The sequence below is a fragment of the Delphinus delphis genome, chromosome 20, assembly GCF_949987515.2.
Source record: "Delphinus delphis chromosome 20, mDelDel1.2, whole genome shotgun sequence".
Taxonomy (NCBI): domain Eukaryota; kingdom Metazoa; phylum Chordata; class Mammalia; order Artiodactyla; family Delphinidae; genus Delphinus; species Delphinus delphis.
In genome coordinates this window covers 45,165,029-45,187,176 of record NC_082702.1, presented here as the reverse complement: position 1 = coordinate 45,187,176, position 22,148 = coordinate 45,165,029, and the positions used below count along the sequence as shown (strand labels likewise).

Here is a 22,148-nt window from a genome sequence, read left to right as displayed (position 1 = left end):
AGGTATCTGTGTGCCCCCCTTTCCCATTTAATTAGTAGGGATGCAGCCTGGGCATGGGGATTTTTCAGACCTCCTGCTGTGATTCCAATTCCAAAGCTAAGGTTGGAATCTCCGAAGCAGAGGGTTTTGTAGGGAAGGAAATAGGGCAGAAGGTAGAGATAAGTGGGTGGGAGATACTGCAGAGGCTGAGAACGGAGGGACAGAAGTGACAAAGGAAGATTCCTGAGGTGCTGGGGATGGCTGAGGTCCAGGGCACAGAAGAGGGAATTTAAGATGGAAAGGAATTGAAAACCCAGATGTGGAAAGATAATATGGACTTATTGTCCCTCAACCATGTCTGTGGATGAAGGCGCTGGCTTGAGCCCCGGCTGTGCGTGGATGGGAGTCAGGTGCATATGGCCAAGTGGCAGGACCAAAATGTCTGAACCAGGGTGGAGGAACTTCCAGGCAGAGGAAGCAGACTGGGGCCAGGTGGGCAATCAAACACATCTACGCATCTACCCACGAGCCCATCACCTTTCCCTCCAAGTGACCAGTCTGCACTGTGTTTTACTGAGATCCAGGCTGTGCTGGGCTCTGAGGATTCAAGGCTGAGCCTACAGACCTGACCTTGACCCTTGTGGGTTTCAGCCTTTGAAACTGACAGTTGAACTGGCAATTACAAATCAGAGGGGAAAGTGCCATGATGAGGGAGGGAGGGTGTGATGGGGGAGCACAGAGAAGGGGCACAGAACCCTGACGTGAAAGGTTATGGGGAGCCAGTGAGGTCTGAGACATGATGGATGGGAGGCCTTAGTGGGGGAGGGCAGAGGAGAGCACAGGAAGATGTTCTAGGCAGAGGGAACAGCAGGTGCAAGGGTTTGCAGAAGTGTCTTTTAGCACCGGAAGAATTTTCTAAAGGCTGGAGCACAGAGGGTGTGTGGTTTTAGGGGCAGGGAGGGCAGGGATGTGTGCTGTATCTAGGGAGAGTGGGTGGGAGGGCACTGAGGGGTTTTAAACTAGGGGAGACATGATCAGACTTGTGTTTTATAAGGACTCAGCCTACTCTTCAGTGTAAAGATTGGAGGAGGGGGCAAGTCTGAGAAACCAGTTAAAAGAGAAGATGCTCAACATCAGTAATCATTAGGAAAATATAAACCAAAACCGCAATGAGGTACCACTTCACACCCACTAGGATGGATGTAACAACAACAAAACTACAAAAAATAATAAATGTTGGTAAGGATGTGGAGAAATTGGAACCCTCACACATGGCTGACAGAAATGTAAAACGGTGCAGCCACTGTGGAAAACAGTTTGGCAGCTCCTCAAAAAGTTAAACATAGAATTACAGTACGACCCAGCAATTCCACTCCTAGGTATATACCTAAAAGAACTGAAAATAGAGGCTCAGATTTTTCTACACCAATTTCACAGCAGCATTATTTACAATAGCCAACAGGTGCAAACAACCCAAGTGTCCATCAACGGATGGATGGATAAACAAGAAGTGGTATATCTATACAATGGAATGTTAGTCACCAATAAAAACAAATGGAGGACAGATATATGCTACCACATGGATGAACCTTGAAAACATTACGCTATGAAAAAAGCTAGACACAACTGCTCCATATCGTATGAGGCCATTTACATGAAGTACCCAGAACAGGCAAATCCACAGAGAGAGAAAGCAGATGAGTTGTTTCCAGGGGGTGGAAGGCAGTGGGTATGGGGAGTAACTGCTTAATGGGCATGGGGCTCCTCTTAGGGTGATAAAAAAGTTCTGAACCTAGATAGCGGTGATGGGTGCCCAACATTGTGAATGTACGTACTGCCACTGGGTTGTACACTTTAAAACAGGTAAAATGGTAAATTTTACGTTATGTGTATTTTACCACAATTAAAAAACAAACAAAAACAGACATTGTGTCAATGAGTTGGAGGCCTTGCAAGTCCCAGTAGCATTTTTTCCTTCTTCCTCTTTATCCACCAAACCCCAGACAGTTTAGCTGGTGGTTTTCTTACCTTTGCTTTCTCAGGAGAAGAACCAATCACATGCAGGTACCCCTGCCGAGACCCTGGCCAGCTATAGTCAAATGGGCAGGGGCTTGCGCGCCCTCTGGTGGGCAATCGGAGAGCAACCCAATTCTAACTTGACCGTAAGACGTTTGTGCTCACAGCCCAGTGCACTCGATGGTTGTGCTCAGGATACTGCTCTCCCACTCCAGAATTTCTCTTTCTTCACTAGAGCCCCCGGAGAATTGACCTGGGCGCCTGTTGTGAATGAAAATGTATAAACCATATAAACACAGGCAAAAAAACACTTCTTCCCTTACTAATTCACTGACATCATCCGCTCAGAAATTATTCCCAAGCAAGTTCCGGCCTGGCCCAATGCGCTACCCCCAATGCCCTTGCGGTCCACAAGGCGAGCCGGTAAACCAGCAGCTCCAAGTAGAGAAGGCAGAGAGTGGTAAAGACTAGACGGAGGTGAGAGCAGAAAGCTGGCGGAGGACCCAGAGCAGGGGACCCAATGCCAACCGAGGAGACCAGGGAGGCCAGCGAAGGGTAGGTGGCCTTTGTCTGAGCTCAATCTGAAGGGGGAGGGGGAGAGTTCTCCGGGTATACGGGACACTCCTCATTGTTCCCCTGGTTCCTGCGCTTCCTCTCTCTTCCTCCCTCCCTGTCATGAGGAGCCTCCAACTCACCACTCCTTCCCAGGAGCCCTTCCCAGGAAAGCAGGGTGGCGGGTCCCACCTCCCCCATCTTGTACGGTTCTTCCTACCCAGCTCGTGCCCGCGGCCTGGCTATCGAACGCTTGCATTCTGAATCCTGCGTTCCACTTTCCATTCTGGATCGACCTCTTACCTCCCAAGGGACGTTTAAGCAAAGCCCCTGGCCTTCACTCCCAGGGGCCCGCTGGCAACTGCCCCCTCCTCGCAGCAGCTGTACATATGTGCATTTACAATATAGACCTCTAAGCAAGATTTCATGGGTGATGGGGGAGGGGAGTAGGCTGTGCTGCTTTTAAGAAAAGTTTGCAATGCGTTGTGTGCGTTCTTCTGACTGGCCTTCAGGGCACGGGGTCCCGGCCGCAGGCCGGCTCCGCGCGGTCAGGGATCCCTGCAGTCCTCCAGGGCCTCTAAGACCGTGTCCACCACCATCCACCCCCGCCACCCCGCGGATCCACAGGAGATTTTCCGCGGAGAGGTCAAACCGGCTGCCCCAGGACTCCGCGCGCGCGACACTCCGCGGGATCAGAGCAGGGAGAGCCGGCCCGCGCTGAGGCGACCCGGGCAGCCTCGCGGTCGTTTTCTTCCCGCCCTGCAGTGAGCGGACCGGCCGTCAGGGGCAGCAGGGGGCCCAGGCTGGCGGCCAGTGCCTCGTAATGGCTTCTCACGCCCACAGCGCCGGCCTCAGGGCCCTAAACGCGCAGGCCCGGCCTCCCCGCTCCGTCTCACCTCGAGGCCAAAACGGGGTCCCAGGGCGAGAAGGCGTGCGCCCAAGGCCGGCGGGGAGGGAGGCGGCAGGTAGAGGCCGCCACCCGTCTGCCAGTGCCGCGCGCCTGTGGCCCAGGGCGGGGGTGGGGGGGTGGAACCCAGGGCCTCGGGTCCCCGCCTGGAGCACATGGGCCCTGGGCGCCCGGGCCACGCACGGCTGACAGACGCGCCAAATCTGTGGCAGGACGATCCCTTACCGTGGCGGGCTGAGGAAACCAGCCGGAAGAGGCGCGTGCGGCTGCGCTTCCGGGAGGGCTTCTTGGAGGCTGGCTCGGGCTGAGCGTGGGTGGGATTTCAGTGGCCGGGAGGAGGTGGGGGCCACGCTTCAGGAGCACTGGAACCTCCCAGGCTCTGCCTGCGCGTTCACGGGCTGGCGAGCGGTGGGAGGGAAAGCCAGAGCCGGAGGGCCGGTCAGGCCGCGGGCATCCCAGGAGCAGGCGCAAAACGCAGGGCCCCGCAAAGGGGGCTCAGACCAGGCGGAAGCCTCAGGAGCCACGTGAGGTGTTGGATTTGCTGAGACCACGTGGTCTGTGGTGTGAATGGGGCCCGAGAGCAGGCGGAAGGGGCTGCGGGGAGCTCGCCGAGGGGAGATGTGGCCGAGGTTCCCCCATCTCAGGTTCCCTGGGACTTGGCAAACCCCGGCCCGTGGAAGGGCGTGCAAATGTTCAACTGAATTGAATGGACTGTGTAAGGGAAGGGGTGTCCTCAGTTCCTTGTCAGGAGAAAGGATAGCATACAGGGTGGGGCTGTGGTCTGGGGAGAATGGAGACCTAAGAGGCAGAGAGGACAGAAGAGCGTCCAGGTGCCTCTCCTCAGAACTTCCAGACCCATCACCAGGAGAGGGCTGCCAGCCCAGGGAGAGCTGTGCTGAGTCTCTCGTCCCCGCACATGACACCCAAGCCCTGTCTCCACCCACCCACGGACCCTCCCAGCTGTGTTTGGACCTCTCTCACCAGGCTTCCTGGTCCTGCCGGGGCCCCGCAGCAGCCGCGTTTTCCACTGAGCCTGTTTCCCCTCCTGACCTGGACAGGGCAGGACCAGATGTTCTCTGAGGTCCCTTCCAGGGTGATAGGCCAGGGTGGGAGGATGCCCTGTGCTGCAGGGACAGAACATGCTGACCTGGACTGAGGGAGAAACTTGCTTTAATCCTGACCCTTCCAGGCTCATGGCTCCCTTTCAGAAAAGAGGTGCCTTTGTGCCTCTGGAAAAGGGTATCCAGAGCCACGGCTCCTCTTTGTTCTTCCTCATAAGGCCTCCACTGAATCCAGGCAGCTCTTGACTGGAGTAGTGAACATCAAGACTACAGGGTGTCAGGAATCCTGGGCCATGGGACCACGTGACTTCATGAGACTTTGCAGGTATCTTCCTTCTTCACCCTCGTATCCTTGGGATCTGAACAGAAGGACCTGCTGTGGACAGTAACAAAGCTACAGAGAGGGAGAAGACCCTCAGGGACTGACTGGGTGAGAAGGGTGTTGAGCCCTGGGACTAGCCCCCACCCTGCACTGAGAAAGAGCCTGAGACCCAGAGGCCAAGGTCACACAGGACATTGGTGGCAGATCTGGAACATCTGGTCCTGTCCTCAGTGGTTCTCAGCCCTCCTAGAGTCCCTGCCTTGGTCCTGCCACAGCAAACAAACTGCCAAACCCCACTGGGAGCCAGGACAGCAGGACTTCCAGTCCCCATCTTCCCTGTCACATCTGGAGACCATCTGGAGGTGATTCATGATCTAGGAAGGTTGGGGTAAGCCATGGCCTTCTGACCTCTCCTCTGGCCTGGGTAATGGACCACCTCAGCCACTGATTTGCTGTGTGACCGGGGCAGTGCCATCCGTCTCTGGTCTTCAGTTTATAAGTAAATGAAGGACTTGGACCCCATGGCCCAGGGCACTTCTGGGTCTCTTTGTATGGTCTGGAGCTGCTCACAGGAGCAGGGCCAGATGGTCAGGGGGAAGGACTCTGCTCCCTCCTCTCTGTTCTGGGGGCTCCAGGATCTGCCTCCACCCATATGCAGGTGGGGTGGGGGGAATGTCACTTACACAATGGCCCTGGACACTCTGCTGAGGTCCTATACCATATCAGTAGCTTTCTGACAGGAGTGGCTCCTTTGAGGTATGCAAGACAGCATTCCCAGCCAACACGGGCCTCCCGAGCTACAGAGAGCACAGCAGCAGGTATGGGGAAAGGGGCGCTGTGGGGATACACTGTGTGTCTATAAGAGGGTCTCTGTGTTTGTCTTGTCAGTGGGAGAGAGGTTGGAGGGCTTCCTATGTGTGACTGTATGCTTGTTTTAAATTTTTACTCCTTAGAGTACTACTGAGACTGAACATCTTCCTTTATTAGTCATTTTTATATCTTCTTAAAAGCTGCTTGCTATTGTCATTTATTTTTCTCATAATTTAGACCTCTTTGTATGATACTTTTATATCACAAATTTTACAAAGGTATTTCCACTTTTTGTGCTTTATCTTTTAAACTTATTTGGGGTTATTTAAAACAAAAACATAAATATTTCATTTTGAAGTCAATTTATCAATATTTTCCCTCATGATTGGTTTCTGGCTTTCATCTGATGCTTAGAAAGCTTTTCTCCATAGCATGAAAATAAAAAGATTTACTCATATTTTTTCCTTAAGGAACTCTTTATTGTTTTTCCTCTTTACAAAAGTGATGCATGCTTGTTGTCAAAGTAAAAGGGCAATAAATTAATTTAGGTAGGTAGTATCTTTATGAGTTTTTCTATCTAAGAACAAGGTATCACTCTCTCTCCCCCCATTTATTTAACTTTCCTTTTGTACCCCTCAGCAGAGATTTATAATTTCTCCACATAGGTCCTAGTAAGTTTATATCTAGAAAATCAACTTTTCTTGATGCTGTTGGGAATGGGATATTTTCTTTCATTATATTTTCTATTGGTTGTTGGTATAAAACAAACTACTTATTTTTGGATGTTATTTTAAAACCGGTTGTCATTCTTGATCTAAAATTGAATAAAATGGAAAAGATTTGTTTCCTTGTGAAGACTCTGCCGTATCCATTTCTCTCTCAGGGTTTTCCACCAGGGTGAATCTGAGGATACTTGATCTAGTTCAGCATTAACCTTGACAGTTTTCTACATCCTTATTAGGATTTTCCTTCACTATGGACTCTCTGATGCTGACTAAGTTGGAAGCTAAACCTGAAGGCTTTCCCACACACATTACACGCATAGGGTTTCTTCCAAGTATGGACAGTCTGATGTATAATACAGTCAGAACTATAGCTGAAGCCTTTGCCACACTCCACACATCTGAAGGGTTTCTCCCCAGTGTGGCTTCTCTGATGCCGAATTAAATGGGCATTAACATGGAAGGCTTTTCCACACTCCTTACACTGAAAGGGTTTCTCTCCAGTATGGATTCTCTGATGTACAATATAGTCAGAACTACAGCTAAATGCTTTCTCACATTCCATACATTTGAATGGTTTCTCCCCAGTGTGTATTCTCTGATGCCTAGTTAGTTTGGCATTGATGCTGAAGGCTTTCCCACATTCCTTACACTGATAAGGCTTTTCTCCAGTGTGGATTCGGTGATGATCAAGTAGGTTTCTTTTAGAAGTAAAACATTTCCCACACTCATTACATTCAAAGGGCTTCTCCCCAGTGTGAATCCTCTGGTGCTGCATTAGTTTTGCATTAACGTTGAAGGCCTTTCCACACTCATTACACTCATAGGGCTTCTCCCCGGTGTGGATTCTCAGATGCTGCCGAAGCTGGGAGTTACACCTGAAGGCTTTCCCACACTCTTTACACTCATAGGGTTTCTCACCCGTGTGGATTCTCTGGTGCTGGATTAACTTCCCTTTGACGCCAAAGGCTTTTCCACATTCAGTACACTCATAGGGTTTCTCCCCTGTGTGAATTCTTTGATGCTGAATGAGTTTTGCATTATTACTAAAGGCTTTTCCACACTCCTTACACTGATAGGGTCTCTCTCCAGTGTGGATGCTCTGATGCTGCCTAAGCTGGGAGCTGCACCTGAAGCCTTTCCCACACTCATTACATTTATAAGGTTTCTCTCCAGTGTGGATCCTCTGATGTTGAATTAATTTTGCATTAACATTGAAAGCTTTCCCACAGTCATTACACTCGTAAGGTTTCTCTCCAGTGTGGACTCTCTGATGTGTGATATATGCAGAACTGCAGCTAAAGCCATTCCCACACTCCTTGCACTGATAGGGCCTCTCTCCTGTATGGATTCTCTGATGCCTACTCAGACTCCCATTAACGCTGAAGGCTTTTCCACACACCTTACACTGATAGGGCTTCTCCCCACTGTGGATAGTCTGATGTGTGATATAATGGGAACTGTAACTGAAGCTTTTTCCACACTCTACACATTTGAAGGGCTTCTCCCCACTGTGAAGTCTTTGATGCCAAATTAATTTTGCATTAACGCTAAAGGCTTTGCCACACTCCTTATGCTGATGGGGCTTCTCCCCAGTGTAGCTATCTTGATCCTGATTAAGTTGAGAGTTACACCTAAAGCTTTCCACTAATTCTTCACATTTGAAAGGTCTTTCCCCAGAATTAATTATTTCATGTTGAATAAGTTTTGTGTCAAAGCTGAAGGCTTTCTCCAATCCTGTACACTCAGGGGACTGCTCTCCAGTGGAGATGGTATGACACTGATTCAAGTTTGGACTTTGCCTAAAGCAACACTCCTCCATGGGGCTTATATTGTCTTTCACTGTCCCATCAATGACACTCCTGTTTTCTTTCTCCATACTTCCTACTGAGTGGACTTCCTGCTGTTTCTCTAGAATATAAGTTTCTGAAAAGTCTGTTTCCTGGGAAGAGTTCCTTTGAAGTTCAAATGATGTATTATGTTTTTCTTCATACATTTCCTCTGTCAAATTATTGTCAGTCTGGATATCAATATTTACTATAAAAAAGAGAAAACATAAAATATCATGTAAGAACCATGTTAGAAAACAAAAGAACTGTGATAGAAAGAAAAAAGGATCAGGGTAATCAAGGGTGGGGGGGGGCTCTTTAAAATCACCAGACTAGGTCAGAGAATCTAAGGTTCATCCATAAGGTGGAATAACATGCAGCTGTTATAAAATGAAATAAATCTATATGTACTGACATGAAAAGATGTCAAAGACACACTGTTAAGTGGAAAAACAAGTTGAGAAATGGTATGTAGAGTATCTTCCATTTGTGCAAAGGAGAGTAAAAAGGGCTGACATAAACACATATATTTGAATATGCCTAGAAAACTACTGCAAGAATACACAAGAAACTGAGCAAACTGGCACAGGAAGTTTGGGAGACTTCCCCACTGCTCCCACTTTATGCACTTTTTATACTGTTTTGAGCATGTACCAATATTACAAATTTTAAAGTAATGATTTTAAAAGATCACCAGTCTCTAAACCAATAACCAGTAACAAGAAGGTTAAAAGTGACAGCAGTGGAACAAAATTCTAGGTCTTATCTGCCAGATCAGCATTCTTTCCATCACACCATACTTTACTACACTCTTCAGTTTCTATTAATAAAAATGGAAACTGCTTAAGAAAGAGAAGGCACAGAATCCAACAACATGTGGCAACAAGGGATGGCAGGTATTAGCACTAGGAAGCAAATGGGAACAAATCTTGTTTATTTTCTTAGAACTTAAACTCTAGGCTTTCCAAAACTTCTCCTTTAACTTCTTTTTTCTCTACTTCAGAAAGGCTCTGTTCAGGCCCATTTGATCCCTTTGATCCCATATCTTCCCACCCCTCCAGAACACTGCAGCATTCTCCTTGCCTTTCCTTCTACCTCTTCCCTCAATCCTAAAATTGGTCACTCCCTAAAATTCTTTCTGTAATCTTATTAGTCTTTCTATAACCCCATAGTCCTAGCAGAACCAATGATCTCTACATTTATTCTCAATTTCTCAAAATTGGCCCCAAAATGCTTCCTTTATTTTTTCACCTCTCATCTCTCCTCAGCCACATGTAATATGCCCCCTACCCCAGTATTTCATTATAATTGTCCTCAACAGACCCAAATGACCTGAACTTCCCTAGCAATCATTTTCAAAATAATATTGGTCTTTTCCTGATTATAGAAATAATATTCATCTGTAGTATCAGAAACTTACAAAGAAAAAAATTCAAATTACCTGGAAAATTTTTTTAAAAAATCAACTCTGCTGACATGGGTCTTGTGCCCTGTGATTTCCCCTTCTTCCTGCCTAGAACCCATTTGATTCCTGACCCCAATTAACCTACATACACTGACTAGATGAATGTTTCTATCCTCACCTGACATCACGATGGGTTGTTCAAAGACTTCAGGACTGTCTGTTGCCTACAGAATGAAATCCAGACTTCTTTGACTAAGAAGCTCCACAATATCACTTTCATCCCCCTCTATATGTCAAGCACTTTAAGCTCTCCATTTCCAAAACATGTCTTCCTTGGTCAGTGAACATCTGGTTGAATGATTACAAGGAACAAAAAGCCACTGAAACCATCTTTTAAAAAAAGAGGATTCATCAAAAGGATGCAAGAGTATCTTATGGACCCCAAAGGCAGGAAGTAAAGCTGGGCCTCATGGGAGATGGGAAATCACCTGGCAGCTACTCTGCATGAGCCATGAGAACCTCACTATTTCAAGAGTGGTCTGGGAACAAGAATCACTGGCATTACCTGGGAACTTAACAGAAATGCAGAATCTTGGCCCTGCCCCAAACTAACTGAATGACAATCTGCACATCTGCAAGATGCCCAGGTGATGCATTTGTTCATATTTTGAGAAGCACCAAATTGATAGCATTACTTCCTCCCACCTTATTTCCTAGAGCTTATTATATATAGCTTTCTCCCCCCCCAAATAATAATAATAATAGTAATAATAATAATAAAAACAGAATTTAACTGAGCACACACTATAAGCTAGGCACTTGGTACATGTTATCTCATTTTATCATCAAACCTAGCACCATTACCTCATTTTGTAATTATTATTCCATTTTCAAGGGTGAGAACACTAACTCTTAGAGAATGCAGATAACTGACCTGCTCAAAGTCACACAACTAGGAAGTAGCACAGTTGGGATTGGAACTCAGAAAGTCTACTCCAAAGTCTAAGTAAAAAGACTTTTAATTCTGTACCCTTCACATTAAGTGGACAGTGCTTAGAAAGTAGCAAGGACCCAAAAAAAGTACTGAATCCATTCATTTTGTCTGAGAAAGGTAGAATTCCAAAATTAGGATTGAAAATAATTACAATAAAGCATTTGAAAAAAGATCTCTTCTTGGAATTAGAAAGAAATAGCAAACTATGAAAATAGTCAGAAAGGTCTCAACTGTTGCTATCTCTAGAAATCATCAAAAATTATTTAAATGGGGCTTCCCTGGTGGCGCAGTGGTTAAGAATCCACCTGCCAATGTAGGGGATACAGGTTCGAGCCCTGGTCCGGGAGGATCCCACATGCCTAGGAGCAACTAGGCCCGTGTGCCACAGCTACTGAGCCTGAGCTCTGGAGCCTGCAAGCCACAACTACTGAGCCCATGTGCCAAAATTACTGAAGCCCGTGTGCCTAGAGCCTGTGCTCCACAACAAGAGAAGCCACCTTAGTGAGAGGCCTGTGCACCACAGCCAAGAGTGGACTCCACTCTCTGCGACTAAAAAAAAGAAAGCCTGCGTGCAGCAACGAGGGCCCAATGCAGCCAAAAATTAATTAATTAATTAATTAATTTTAAAAAATTTAAATGTTACTCTGTACGGTTAGCCAATAAATGTGGCACGCTTATATGTTGCTAAAGCTGACTTTCTTCCTAAAGGATTACTTTTTCCAGCATAATGGGCAATGTGTGCCTCCTTACCAGTCCAGAGGCCCTGGGGGCCTGTGCCTGTTCCAGAGGCCAGTGGAGATGGGCCCTCCAGCTCACCTCCTCCCTCCAGCTGTGAGATCACAGTAGGTTTGAGAAGGGGAAATCCTGTTTTGGGGAAAGGAAATAGGAAAGATAGGTGAATGATCTCCCACAGCTGATTTCCTAAACCTCTTCTCAGATTGTGTCAGCAATGGGGAGGGAAGGAAAGAGCCCCAGAGGGTCCCGTGCCTAAGAACTATGGGAAAGTGGCGGGGAGTGGGAGGAAGAGGCTTGAGAAGATGCGGGAGGAGTTGGGGAGGGCCCAGACTGTGAGACCTCATGCAGGGCAAACAGGGAGATTCTGCCTAAAGGGATAGGTACCAGTTTTTGACCAGGGCCTAAAATATTACAAGTACACCGAGATCCTTGGAAACACTCAAGATATCCAGGTAGGGTGAGGGGGAACCTGAAGGTAATGCTGTAGAACAGGAAGTTACTTTTTTTCCACGCTGTGTCCAAAACACAGCCTCTATCGGGTGGATCAAGAGTGCACAACAGTCCCAGTAAAGTCCTATATTGGCCCAAAAAGGGCTTGGGGTTCACCCTTCCCAGCAACCCTGGGTCTAGGGGATTAGGAATCAGCCCCTGAGGTTCCCACTCAGTGAAGGATTACCAGAGGCCCCACCTGCAACCAGTAAGGGGAAAGGAAGCCAGGAAACCCTAATCAGCAGAGTCTGAGTCCCCGGGGGAGAAAGGCCTTACCCAGGGAGGCCACATTCCCATAATTCTCCAGCATCACATCCCTGTACAGAGCCCTCTGTGCAGGGGACAGGCCATCCCACTCCGTCTGGGTGAAGTACACAGCCACGTCCTCAAAGGTCACCGACTTCTGAAACAACAGGTTCCTGCTGCCCTAGGGGCCAATTCCATGGCTCATGCCCTAGGTGAGGGGCAGAGGGCAGTATGAGGGCTTGAGGAGGGGCTTGTGAAGAGCACAACATTAATAACAGGGGGAAAGATTTGAGAAAAACACTTGGAAGGTAAAGCATGGAATATCTGACCTGGCTCCCAGCAGAGAAACCTCATGCCATATTTCACACTTACAAAGGATGACATAAGTTGAGATGAAAGAAAAACACCTCCCATGACCAAGTTCCCCTAACGCAACTGCTTTCTTTCAGTCAGGCCGTGCCCTCACTGGCGGAAGTAGCTCTGGGCCCACCCACAGGTTTTCCCACTTCCTCGCCCTCGCCCTCACCCTCAAACCTCAAGCCGCGCCCAAAGAACGGCCATGGCTTCCATCTCACCCAGCCCCACCTGATTTCTATCATGGACCCCCTACAAAAGGCTGCATAGCCTCTGCTCCAGCGCCTTCAGCAGAGGAAGCTCAGTGCTGCCCAGATCGGCTGGGCACCGTGGAGGTGGAGGGAGGGGTGAGAGCAGGCAGCCCATCCTGCTTGCAAATGGCTCTCGCCAAAAACCCATTTTCTGTTACCCTCTCCCAGTCAAGCCTCATCCTGTCCAACTTCACCCAAGACTTCACTGTCTCTCCAAGGAGGTTTGGGAAAGAAGGGAGGTCAGCCATCTTTTCAGCCGCTCCTCTGCATCACTCGGCGCTCGGCACTCAGCACAGGCTCCACCATCAGGGCTGATGGCCGAGCCGCTCCCAGGCCCACCTCCTCCCCTCCGGGCAGCTGCCACTTCTGGCTGCCCTTGCTCTACCCACCTCGGCCTTCTGTAACAACCTTGGGGACACACTGGCAGCGATTTGCCTCTCAACTGCTCTCTGCCAGCACCTGTCTTGCTTGATTCTACGGGCCTCCACCCATCAACAATTCTAGTCCAACTTGTGGGCACTTCTGTGAGTCATTCATCGTGTGACTTGGATAAGACAAGAAATTCTTGGTACAAAATTAAATGCCTTCGTTCTCGCCCACCATCCCCTTTTAGCCCACGACTGGTGCCTCCTCCTTAATTCAAACCTCAGCTGGTGTCACCCACCACAATCCGCGAAGGAAAGAAACCTGGGGATTCGTTCCTGACTCCTCCCTCCCCCTTACCCCACCCCAATCTTTTGACTCTTCCTCCTAGAGATTTTTATGTTAAGCATTACTTGAATTGGGTCTCCCTCTTTAGCAACTACTTGCCTTAATGAAGCCTATGTCACCTAGACCAATAGGACTCTTTCTGAAGTGGTCACCTTGCTTTTAAACCTCCCCTCAAAATTATTCCCCACACAGGCATCAGAAACCTGACCTCGTTAACTTCACTGGCTCCATAGGTGTCATAGGGCTGAACAGTTAAGTCACACAATGACAAGTCACTTCACTCCCCTTTGCCTTTGTTTCTTTTGTGGTAGAATGAACGCAACACAGCGCCTATCTCCCAGGGCGTCTGTCAGGACTGAGTGATCCATGTAAAGTGCTTAGTATGGTGCCTGCGGCGTAGTAAGCCTCAAATGGTGTAACTGGAGTTACTGTGACTATGATTATTCCCAAACTGTAGCCCATGGAGGTCCCTGGATGAGCATCAGTGGGGTCCATGAAATCCCTGAAATCGTATGGAAATTTTCGTTTGCATGTTATTCTGGGAAGAGGATCCAGAGCTCTTATCAGAGACCTAAAGCTTGGCCACTGCACCCCAAGCCCTGAAAGCCTCCCCAGGACACAATGAGACACAGGACTTCCTGTCTTTTTTCCCTCCCTTGATCCCACTCTCCTTATGTCCCCTTCCCCTGGAATTAGAGGCACAGCCATTCTTTATGTGGATCTGGTCCTGCTAGTCCTCTTTATCTACACCCCCCTCCCTGGAATCCTAGTCCCCTGCTATCTTCTTCCATTCATGGGCAGCTTCCATGTCTCTCATTCACCAAAGCCCTCTGCTGGGGGAGCAAAGCAAACTGGTGTGCAGAAGACTATATTTCTGCCTTCCAGACACTTCTGTCTTGCCTGTCCTGGTCTCTGGCCCCTATCCCTCCATATCATCGCTCTTCCCACAAGCTCCAGTCTGGCAGGCCCCTCCAGCTTTCATAGAAAGGCTCACCAGATTCCCTTCTCAGTTTTCTTCAATGTGAAACTGCTCAGAGGAAGAGCTGAAGGACCCACAGCTCACCTGGGGCCAGGCTGTCAGAAGCATGGCTGCCATCACCTGGTCTCCCTCTCAGAGAAGGACTGGAGCTGAGGGAAAACAGGGGGACAGATGTGAGACAAGCCACCCCCACCACGAACAATACAGCCCCTCACAGAAGATTTGAGATGCAGGCAGCCAGCATCCAGACAGAAGTGCAAGCAGGAGCTGCCATGGGAAGAAAGGAGCGATCTGTTCACTGGATCTGTGCCCAGGGCTCCTCCTGGCCATGACACTGACACTGACTGCCATGGACCCTAGGATTTTTACAATTCTGGACACATATCATACACACACACGAGTGTGCATAAAATGCAGGTAGAGTCTAAAGAATAATAAAACAAAGACTCGTGTAGCAACACGATGCTCTAAACGAGCATCCCTCTCTATTATACTGCAAGAGAAGCCAGCTGGACGGGCTGCAGCCCCAGCACATAGGCCTGAGTCAGGCCCCAGGGAGGCACCTCCTGGAGAAAGGGACAGCTGCTCCCTCCCACATGCCCGTTCCCTCACACAGCTGACTGCCCTCAAGAGTCCTGATACCTCTGTAGAGATCTTGGGAGGTTAGGCTCCTGCCCGGCCCAGGTTTACTGTGAGGAAGCTAGGCCACAAGTGAGGTACCGGATGGCTCCTCATACCTTCCAGCCTTTTGATGGCAAAGAAGCCAAGGCTTCAGCTGCCTGAGAGAGGGGGTCACCATAGCATCCCGTCCCTGGTCCCATGACCCAGCACTCCTTGTTCATTGTATTCAAGACCACATGGACTGGTTATTTTCTAATTTTTAGTGCTCCCAAAGTCAGTCTTGAAATTTTATATTTTCCTAAAATATTGTCTATATCTTCCAGAATTTAAACTTGAGTGTAGAATTATGGGAAACAGTGGCTCATGATTTTTTTCATTTCCTCCATACCTTGAGGTATACCTTGCTTTTCCTACTTCTTCTTTGAATATATATGCTCTCTAGACCTTTTAGCCTTAGTTAATGTTATGGACTGAATGTGTCCCCCCAAAATTCGTATGTTGGAGCCCTAATTTCCAATGTGACTGTATTTGGAGACAGGACCCATGAGGAGGTAATAAGGTTAAACAAGGTAATAATCTGATAGGGCGGGTACCCTAGTAAGAAGAGGAAGAGTCTTCCAGAGCTGTCTCTGCTGTGAGGACACAGTGAAGGCAGCCACCTGCAGCCTCACCAAGAACCACATCATCTGGTACCTTGATCTTAGACTTCCAGCCTCCAGAACTGTGAGAAATAAATTTCTGTTGTTTAAGCCAGACAGTGTATGATATTTTGTTATGGCAGCCCAAGCAGACTAATAACATTAGGCTGAACCATGGTTTATCTAGTTTAATGTTGTTTTATTTTCAAAGAACTAGCTTTTCTATTTAGAACACCACTCCCTTTTCTACCTGTTTGTTTGGTTTTATAAAATTAATTAACTTATTTATTTAGTTTTGGCTGCGCTGGGTCTTCGTTGTTGCACTCAAGCTTTCTCTAGTTGCGGTAAGCAGGGGCTACTCTTCATTGCGGTACGTGGGCTTCTCCTTGTGGTGGCTTCTCTTGTTGTGGAGCACAGGCCCTAGGCACACGGGTTTCAGTAGTTGTGGCACACAGGCTCAGTAGTTGTGGCTCACAGGCTCTAGAGCACAGGCTCAGTAGTTGTGGCGCACAGGCTTAGTTGCTCCGCGACATGTGGGATCTTCTCAGACCAGGGCTCGAACCCGTGTCCCCTGCATTGGCAGGCGGATTCTTAACCACTGTGCCACCAGGGAAGCCCCCTCTACTTGTTTTAAATTAAGCTCTGCTTTTTAAAATTTGTTTTTTAGCTCTGTAAGAGACACCTTATGTACCTCACCAAATCCTCTTGTCCACTCTTAGTCCAGTTCCAGAGGCTTTGACCAGCTCTGCACAAGTACAACCTACAAATGCCTCCTCAAGGGTCTACACCACACATGCCTGGCTCCTGCCCTAGGGCTTCTCTGTCCTGTGTGGGACATCTGCGGACACCTGCTGGGTCCTGAAGGATAGGGGAGTTAATGCCTGTGATGCTACCACTGACCAACAGGAGACAGAGGTCAGTGGATAAACGTTTCCCCCTTTAGTCCCCCATGTGGGCAGCCATGAGATTCCAAGGCTCCTCAAAGATCCTGCAAGTCAGAGCACCAGTCACCTGTGGAGGGGCCAGCCTGACAGCACATCCTTGTATTGTCTGTCCCTCCTTCTCCATTGCACTCTCCTTGTCTTTCACTCTGCCCCTGGGACTACATTCCCAAATAAACTGCCCGCACACAAATCTCTGTCCTATGTTCTGCTTTCGGGGAAAGCTAGACTACAAAAAGCTTTTTTCTACCTTCTTGAGGCTACATGATTCATTCATTTTCATTCTTGCTGTGTAGCAATCTAAACCTATAAATGTTCCTCTGAATACATTATTCCCTACATTCCAGAGGCTTTTCATATTTCATGTTTTAATTACTATTTTATAACTCGTCAGCAACTGTGTTTTGTCTCTGGACAAAGAACTGTTCAGGATAATTTGTTGTTGTTAATTTATTCTCTGGCTTTACTGCATGGTGTTTAAGTAACCTGATCTATTTACTTCTGCTTTACAGATTTTTAAAGGTTTTCTTTTGTGGCTACAGTGTCCATTTTAAAAATATTCCATGGATGCTTAAAAAGAAAACTTATTCCAACATGGATGGACCTAGAGATTATCACACTAAGTGACATAAGTCAGAAAGAGAAAGACAAATACCATATTATATCACTTATATGTGGAATCTAAAATATGACACAAATGAATTTATCTGTGAAAGAGAAACACAGACATAGAAAACAGATTTGTGGTTGCCAAGGGGGAGGGCGGTGGGGGAGGGATGGACTGGGAGTTTGGGACTAGGAGATGCAAACTATTATATGTAGAATGGATAAACAACAAGGTCCTACTTTATAGCACAGGGACCTATATTCAATATCCTGTGATAAACCATAATGGAAAAGAATATGAAAAAGAATGTGTGTATATATATGTGCATATACCTATATAAATGAATTACTTTTGTGTACAGTAGAAATTAACACAACATTGTAAATCAACTATACTCCAATAAAATAAATTTAAAAAAAGGAAACTTATCCTGTGATGGAAGAACATAATCTATCTGAATCTAATAGATCAACTCTACCAATTTTATTATATAGATTTTTCTCCATAACCCATGATTACTTTTACCTAATTGTTTAGAGAGCCAGTAAAGAGTGAACTCTCACAAAACACTGAGCCCTTATGTATCATGGGAAAAGCCTTTCAAATCTTTAAGAAATGAATAATTCTAACACTATTTAAACTGTAGCAGAGAACAGCAAAATAAGTTTCCCAGACCTTTTTATGATGCCAGCAAAATATGGATACAAAAACCATAAACTAGTATCATTTATGAATACTGATGCAAAAATCCTAAATATTGAGGACTAGACTCCAGTAGTTCCTTAATGTGACATATCATGACTAAGAGGGATCATCTTATGAATGCAAGTAAAGTTCAATATTAGCACAGATTGTACTTTCCACATTAATAAATCAAAGAAAAACATACTCTCCATCTCAGTGGATGTCAAAGGTGTTGGATAAATTCAATATTCATGCCTAAATTTTAAAACTTATACCCTAGGGAAACTCTCATATGATATACATGATATATGATATACATACAAAATTATATATACCCTATACCCTAGGGAAACTCTCATATGATATACATGATATATGATATACATACAAAATTTTGTATATATACAAAATTATTATCAGCAGTATTTTAATAGCAAAAAATTGGAAACAACTCACATGTCCACTGAGAATACACAAATAAGCTGTCGTGCCATTTTTACAATGGAACATTACCCAGTAGCAAAAACGAATGACTCACAGCTACACACAAAATATGGATGAATTTAGGAACATTGAGTTATGCCAGTCCCAGAAGACTACAGACACCATGATGCCATCTTCATGAAGCTCAAAAACAAAATTAATCACATTATTTACATACACATGTATATATGATAAAATTATTTTTAAAAATATGATTAACACAAATATGATATGTGTTATCAAAAATCAAAAATATGATTAACACAAAATTCAAGAGAGCTGTTACCTCTAGGGGTGAGAATGTGGGAACTGGGTTGGGGAGGAGCACACAGATGCAGCCGTATGGGCAGTGCTCTTCTTAATGGTGTGGTGTGTTTAATGCGTGCTCACATTACCACTATGCTCCATAAATGCCATGCTAGATGCATAACATTTAAAATATACATACTTATCTCTATGATATGAAATGATTTTCAGTGTGCAAAAGGTAGTGTGCTATCTTCTGTGTAAGAAAAAAAGGGAGTATAAGAAAATACATGTGTATCTGGTGATTTGTGCAAAAAGAAACAGAAGGAAAAACAAGAAACTAAGGAGAATAGGGGCCTCAGGTGTGGATGGGAAGTAGATGAAAGGAACCTGGGAACTGAAACAGGATGGAAGGAAACAGTGCAGAAGGGATGAGGAGGAAATGATACTTCCCTGTGCCTTTTTGTTCTGACTTTCATAACCACAGTAATGTTTCATATATCTATATCTGTATCTATCTATCTATCTATCTATCTATACATACGTATAAAAATCAACCAACCAGAATGGGATGGGGGGGTGACGACGTCCAAAAAATACAAACAACAGTAAATAAGCCTAACTATACCACAGCATAACCACAGTGAAGTGATGGGAAAGAAAAGAACTAAGTAACTCTGCAAAACAGTATTTTAACTAAATTCTCTAAGGCTAAAAAGACCTGTAGCCAAAGACTTCTTGAGGTTGCATGATTTTTAAAATCTATTTTCATTCTTTCCTATTTGGCAATTAAAACCTATAAGGCCACAAAATTTCCTCTGAATACACTACTAGCCACACTTCATGTTTTCGTTACTGTTTTATAGCATATTTTTTTGTAAACTTGCTTTCATGAGGGTATGAATGAGTCATTCTGGAACTTTTTGTGTATTCTAGGACTAAGCAAATCAGTATATTCTACATTGTAGAAATCATTCCCAGGTCATTGTCATCCCACCGCCCAAGAGAAGTTGGGCCGGGTTACCGTTTGGAACTGACACGGCTCCTGCAGACAGTGCTCTCAAAAGTCGGGCTTCTTCTGTAGCCTGGAGGGGCTCTGCTTTTTCTGCTCCCGCACTGGCCTCGATTCACTCCCTGAGTTAGGAGGGCGGGGCGCATATAGTTCATACTTGAAATGCATAAAACGTGCAGGTAAAAGCCCCTGCACGACCTCATTACGTCAAAAGACTCATATCACCTCAGGCCGCTTCACCCCTGCAAATATTCTACCCCCTGGCTGCTCCAACACAAGTTCCCAAAAGGCGAGCAGCATCTTCCCCAAAGTGCTAAATGCTCGGGGCTTCGTGGCTGTGGCAGTACCCCGGGCTTCGCCTTCCACGAGACAGAACGTCATCGGCCACCAAGTCCAAAGTGGGAGTCGAGGAGGGGGGAAGAGGACCCCCCCGACAGGAAACCCACCGCCAACGCAGGGGGAAGGAGCTTCCCTGCCTCACCCAGAGCCTCGGAACCAGGCACCGCCCCCGCCTCCCGCAGCCCGTACTCACCTCCAAAGCTGGCTGCTCGGCGGCGGGCGGCCGGAAGTGCGTCACCAGGCCCCGGCCGAGCCTCTCTAGGAGCAGCTTCGCTCCTTCTCGGCGGTGCTCTGGCCCCGCCCCCTGCAACCGAAGCACTGGTACTCCGAAGCCTGGCACCGTTCTCCCCGATGCGGGTCGCAACGAGGAAGCAGTTGCTCCTCGCGGTGAGCTAGGGAAGACAAGAATGCGGCGAGCGCTGGGCCCAAACCAGGGGTGGCGCCGGGGATTTGTATCTTAGTAAAGCTGCCGTGCAACCAGATTTGGGAGTTTCCGGACTGGACGCCTGGATCGCATGCTGTCAAACCCAAGGCCCCCTTTCTGGAACAAATATTTCCTAATGACCAGCATACTCTCCTGTCATGAAACTCATAGGTAATGGCTTAGAAGATCATAGACGGTATAAACAACCTGCATTATAAAAAGTAATGTTAAAAAAAAAAAGTAATGTTATGTGCTAACATTTATGTAATAAAGGAGAAATAAAAGGAAAATTATAATTTAAAAAATATATTTCAGAACGTATAGGTTTGGTCGTGACTGGTATAGGAGACCTAATAAGTGGTCAGATCATTTGCTCTACACATAGAAAGTGCCTGAATGCCACAGTGCTGTATCTCATATTGGTATTTCAAAAATCACAAGTTGTTATCCAAAATGGTGAGCACAGGGACTTCCCTGGCGGTCCAGTGGTTAGAACTCAGCGCATCCAAGCTGTAGGGGGCACGGCACGGGTTTGATCCCTGGTCCAGGAAGTAAGATCCTGCAAGATGGGCATAAATGGAAAAAAAAAAAAATGGTGATCACAGAATCTTCTCTTGATTATACAGTAGTTATATTTCTGGAGACTCAGTTATGTTAAAACTGTGCAAAGATACACTGCGTTCATCTTGATTTTTTTTAGAAAAAGTTCTAGATTCAGGTAATTTATAAACAGTTTTTACCTATGTGAATGTTCAGCAAGACATATGAAAGTCTGTGAAAACTTTTTCAATAGACAGGTCTGTCTTGTGCATTGCAGGATTTGTGGTACTCCTGGCTCCCATCCAACACCCCCAAATCTTGTGACAAAAATGGCCCCGTAAAATTCCAAAATGAGGCCTGGGGGAGGGGGACAGCACCAAAAGCCACTGGATTGACCACCCTTAAGTTCCCTCCCAACCGTGACCGAGCTGGCCCTTGTTCTTTCAGCTCTGATCCCTCAGTGCTGCTGTACTGGAAGGTGGCCAGCCCTCACTCTCTTCCAGCCTCTTAGCACTCCCATTCTCCTCTCAACTTCAGCCCCACTTGCTGAACATGCTGTTCTCTAAACCTAGAATGTACTTCCCATTCTCACCCTCTGTCTTGACTGTTACTTGAAGTCTCAGCTCATATCCCATTTACCGTGGGAAGCTAGTCTTCCCTGACCACCCAGAATAAGGCAGGTCCCCAGTCACATGCCAACATCACCCTGTACTTTTCAGTACATGGCACATGTGTAATTATTCAATGGTGACAGTTTATTTAAATCTCTGTTTTCTCTCATCCCTCCAGGGAGCAGGAACTATATCTATCTTGTTCAACACCATTGTCCTCAGCTAGAGCACAAGGCCTGGCACAAAGGAGGTGTACGATAAACGTTGGTTGCTGACATAATCCAAAGGCTTCAGCCCCAACTCCTGGGTAGAAGCTTTCTTTATTTCTGTGCCACTAGAGATAGGATACGTCTTATGCCTGGGATCATGGCACTGACCAGGAACTCATCTCTGCTTTGCCCTGACTCTGATCATCACTGTTGCCCAAAATGAGCACTTTACATGGCTCATCTCCTTCAGATGGGAAAGTGGTCTCATGATTGGGCACAGCGATAGCTGGGGATTACATTGCTCTTGGCAAGAACTGCTGTTTCCACTTCTTCCTAGATTCACAAAGCAGACCTTTAGCTAGGAATGAGGACTCGTCTAAAGAAATAAGGAATTAGATCACAGTGTCACAGAAATGATGGCCCCAAGTGTT

The 22,148-nt window shown here is 46.6% G+C and overlaps 1 protein-coding gene across 2 annotated transcripts; it reads right to left on the bottom strand.

The window, feature by feature from the left end:
* Positions 1 to 6,116: 6,116 nt before the first annotated feature.
* Positions 6,117 to 20,152, bottom strand: ZNF23 (zinc finger protein 23). Of its 2 annotated transcripts, none has more exons than XM_060000783.1 (5): positions 20,127 to 20,152; positions 14,447 to 14,511; positions 12,098 to 12,224; positions 11,348 to 11,461; positions 6,117 to 8,406 (listed from the first exon to the last, which is right to left on the bottom strand). In XM_060000783.1, the coding sequence occupies exons 2-5, from the start codon at positions 14,477 to 14,479 to the stop codon at positions 6,605 to 6,607; spliced, it is 2,076 nt and encodes a 691-aa protein (XP_059856766.1). In that variant the 5' UTR covers positions 14,480 to 14,511; positions 20,127 to 20,152; the 3' UTR covers positions 6,117 to 6,604. The 2 variants fall into 2 exon arrangements, with proteins under 2 accessions (XP_059856766.1, XP_059856767.1); XM_060000784.1 differs by lacking the exon at positions 20,127 to 20,152 and adding an exon at positions 19,607 to 19,718.
* Between the last annotated feature and the right edge of the window lie 1,996 nt (positions 20,153 to 22,148).

What these genes read in the sequence shown, in the direction of transcription:
- ZNF23 (XM_060000783.1), bottom strand. Translation starts at nt 14,479, where the DNA reads ATGGCAGCCATGCTTCTGACAGCCTGGCCCCAG. An exon ending in TTCTGACAGCCTGGCCCCAG is followed by an intron (nt 12,225 to 14,446) that starts GTGAGCTGTGGG and finishes CTGTTGTTTCAG; the next exon opens with AAGTCGGTGACCTTTGAGGA. An exon ending in TGGGAATGTGGCCTCCCTGG is followed by an intron (nt 11,462 to 12,097) that starts GTAAGGCCTTTC and finishes TCCCCAAAACAG; the next exon opens with GATTTCCCCTTCTCAAACCT.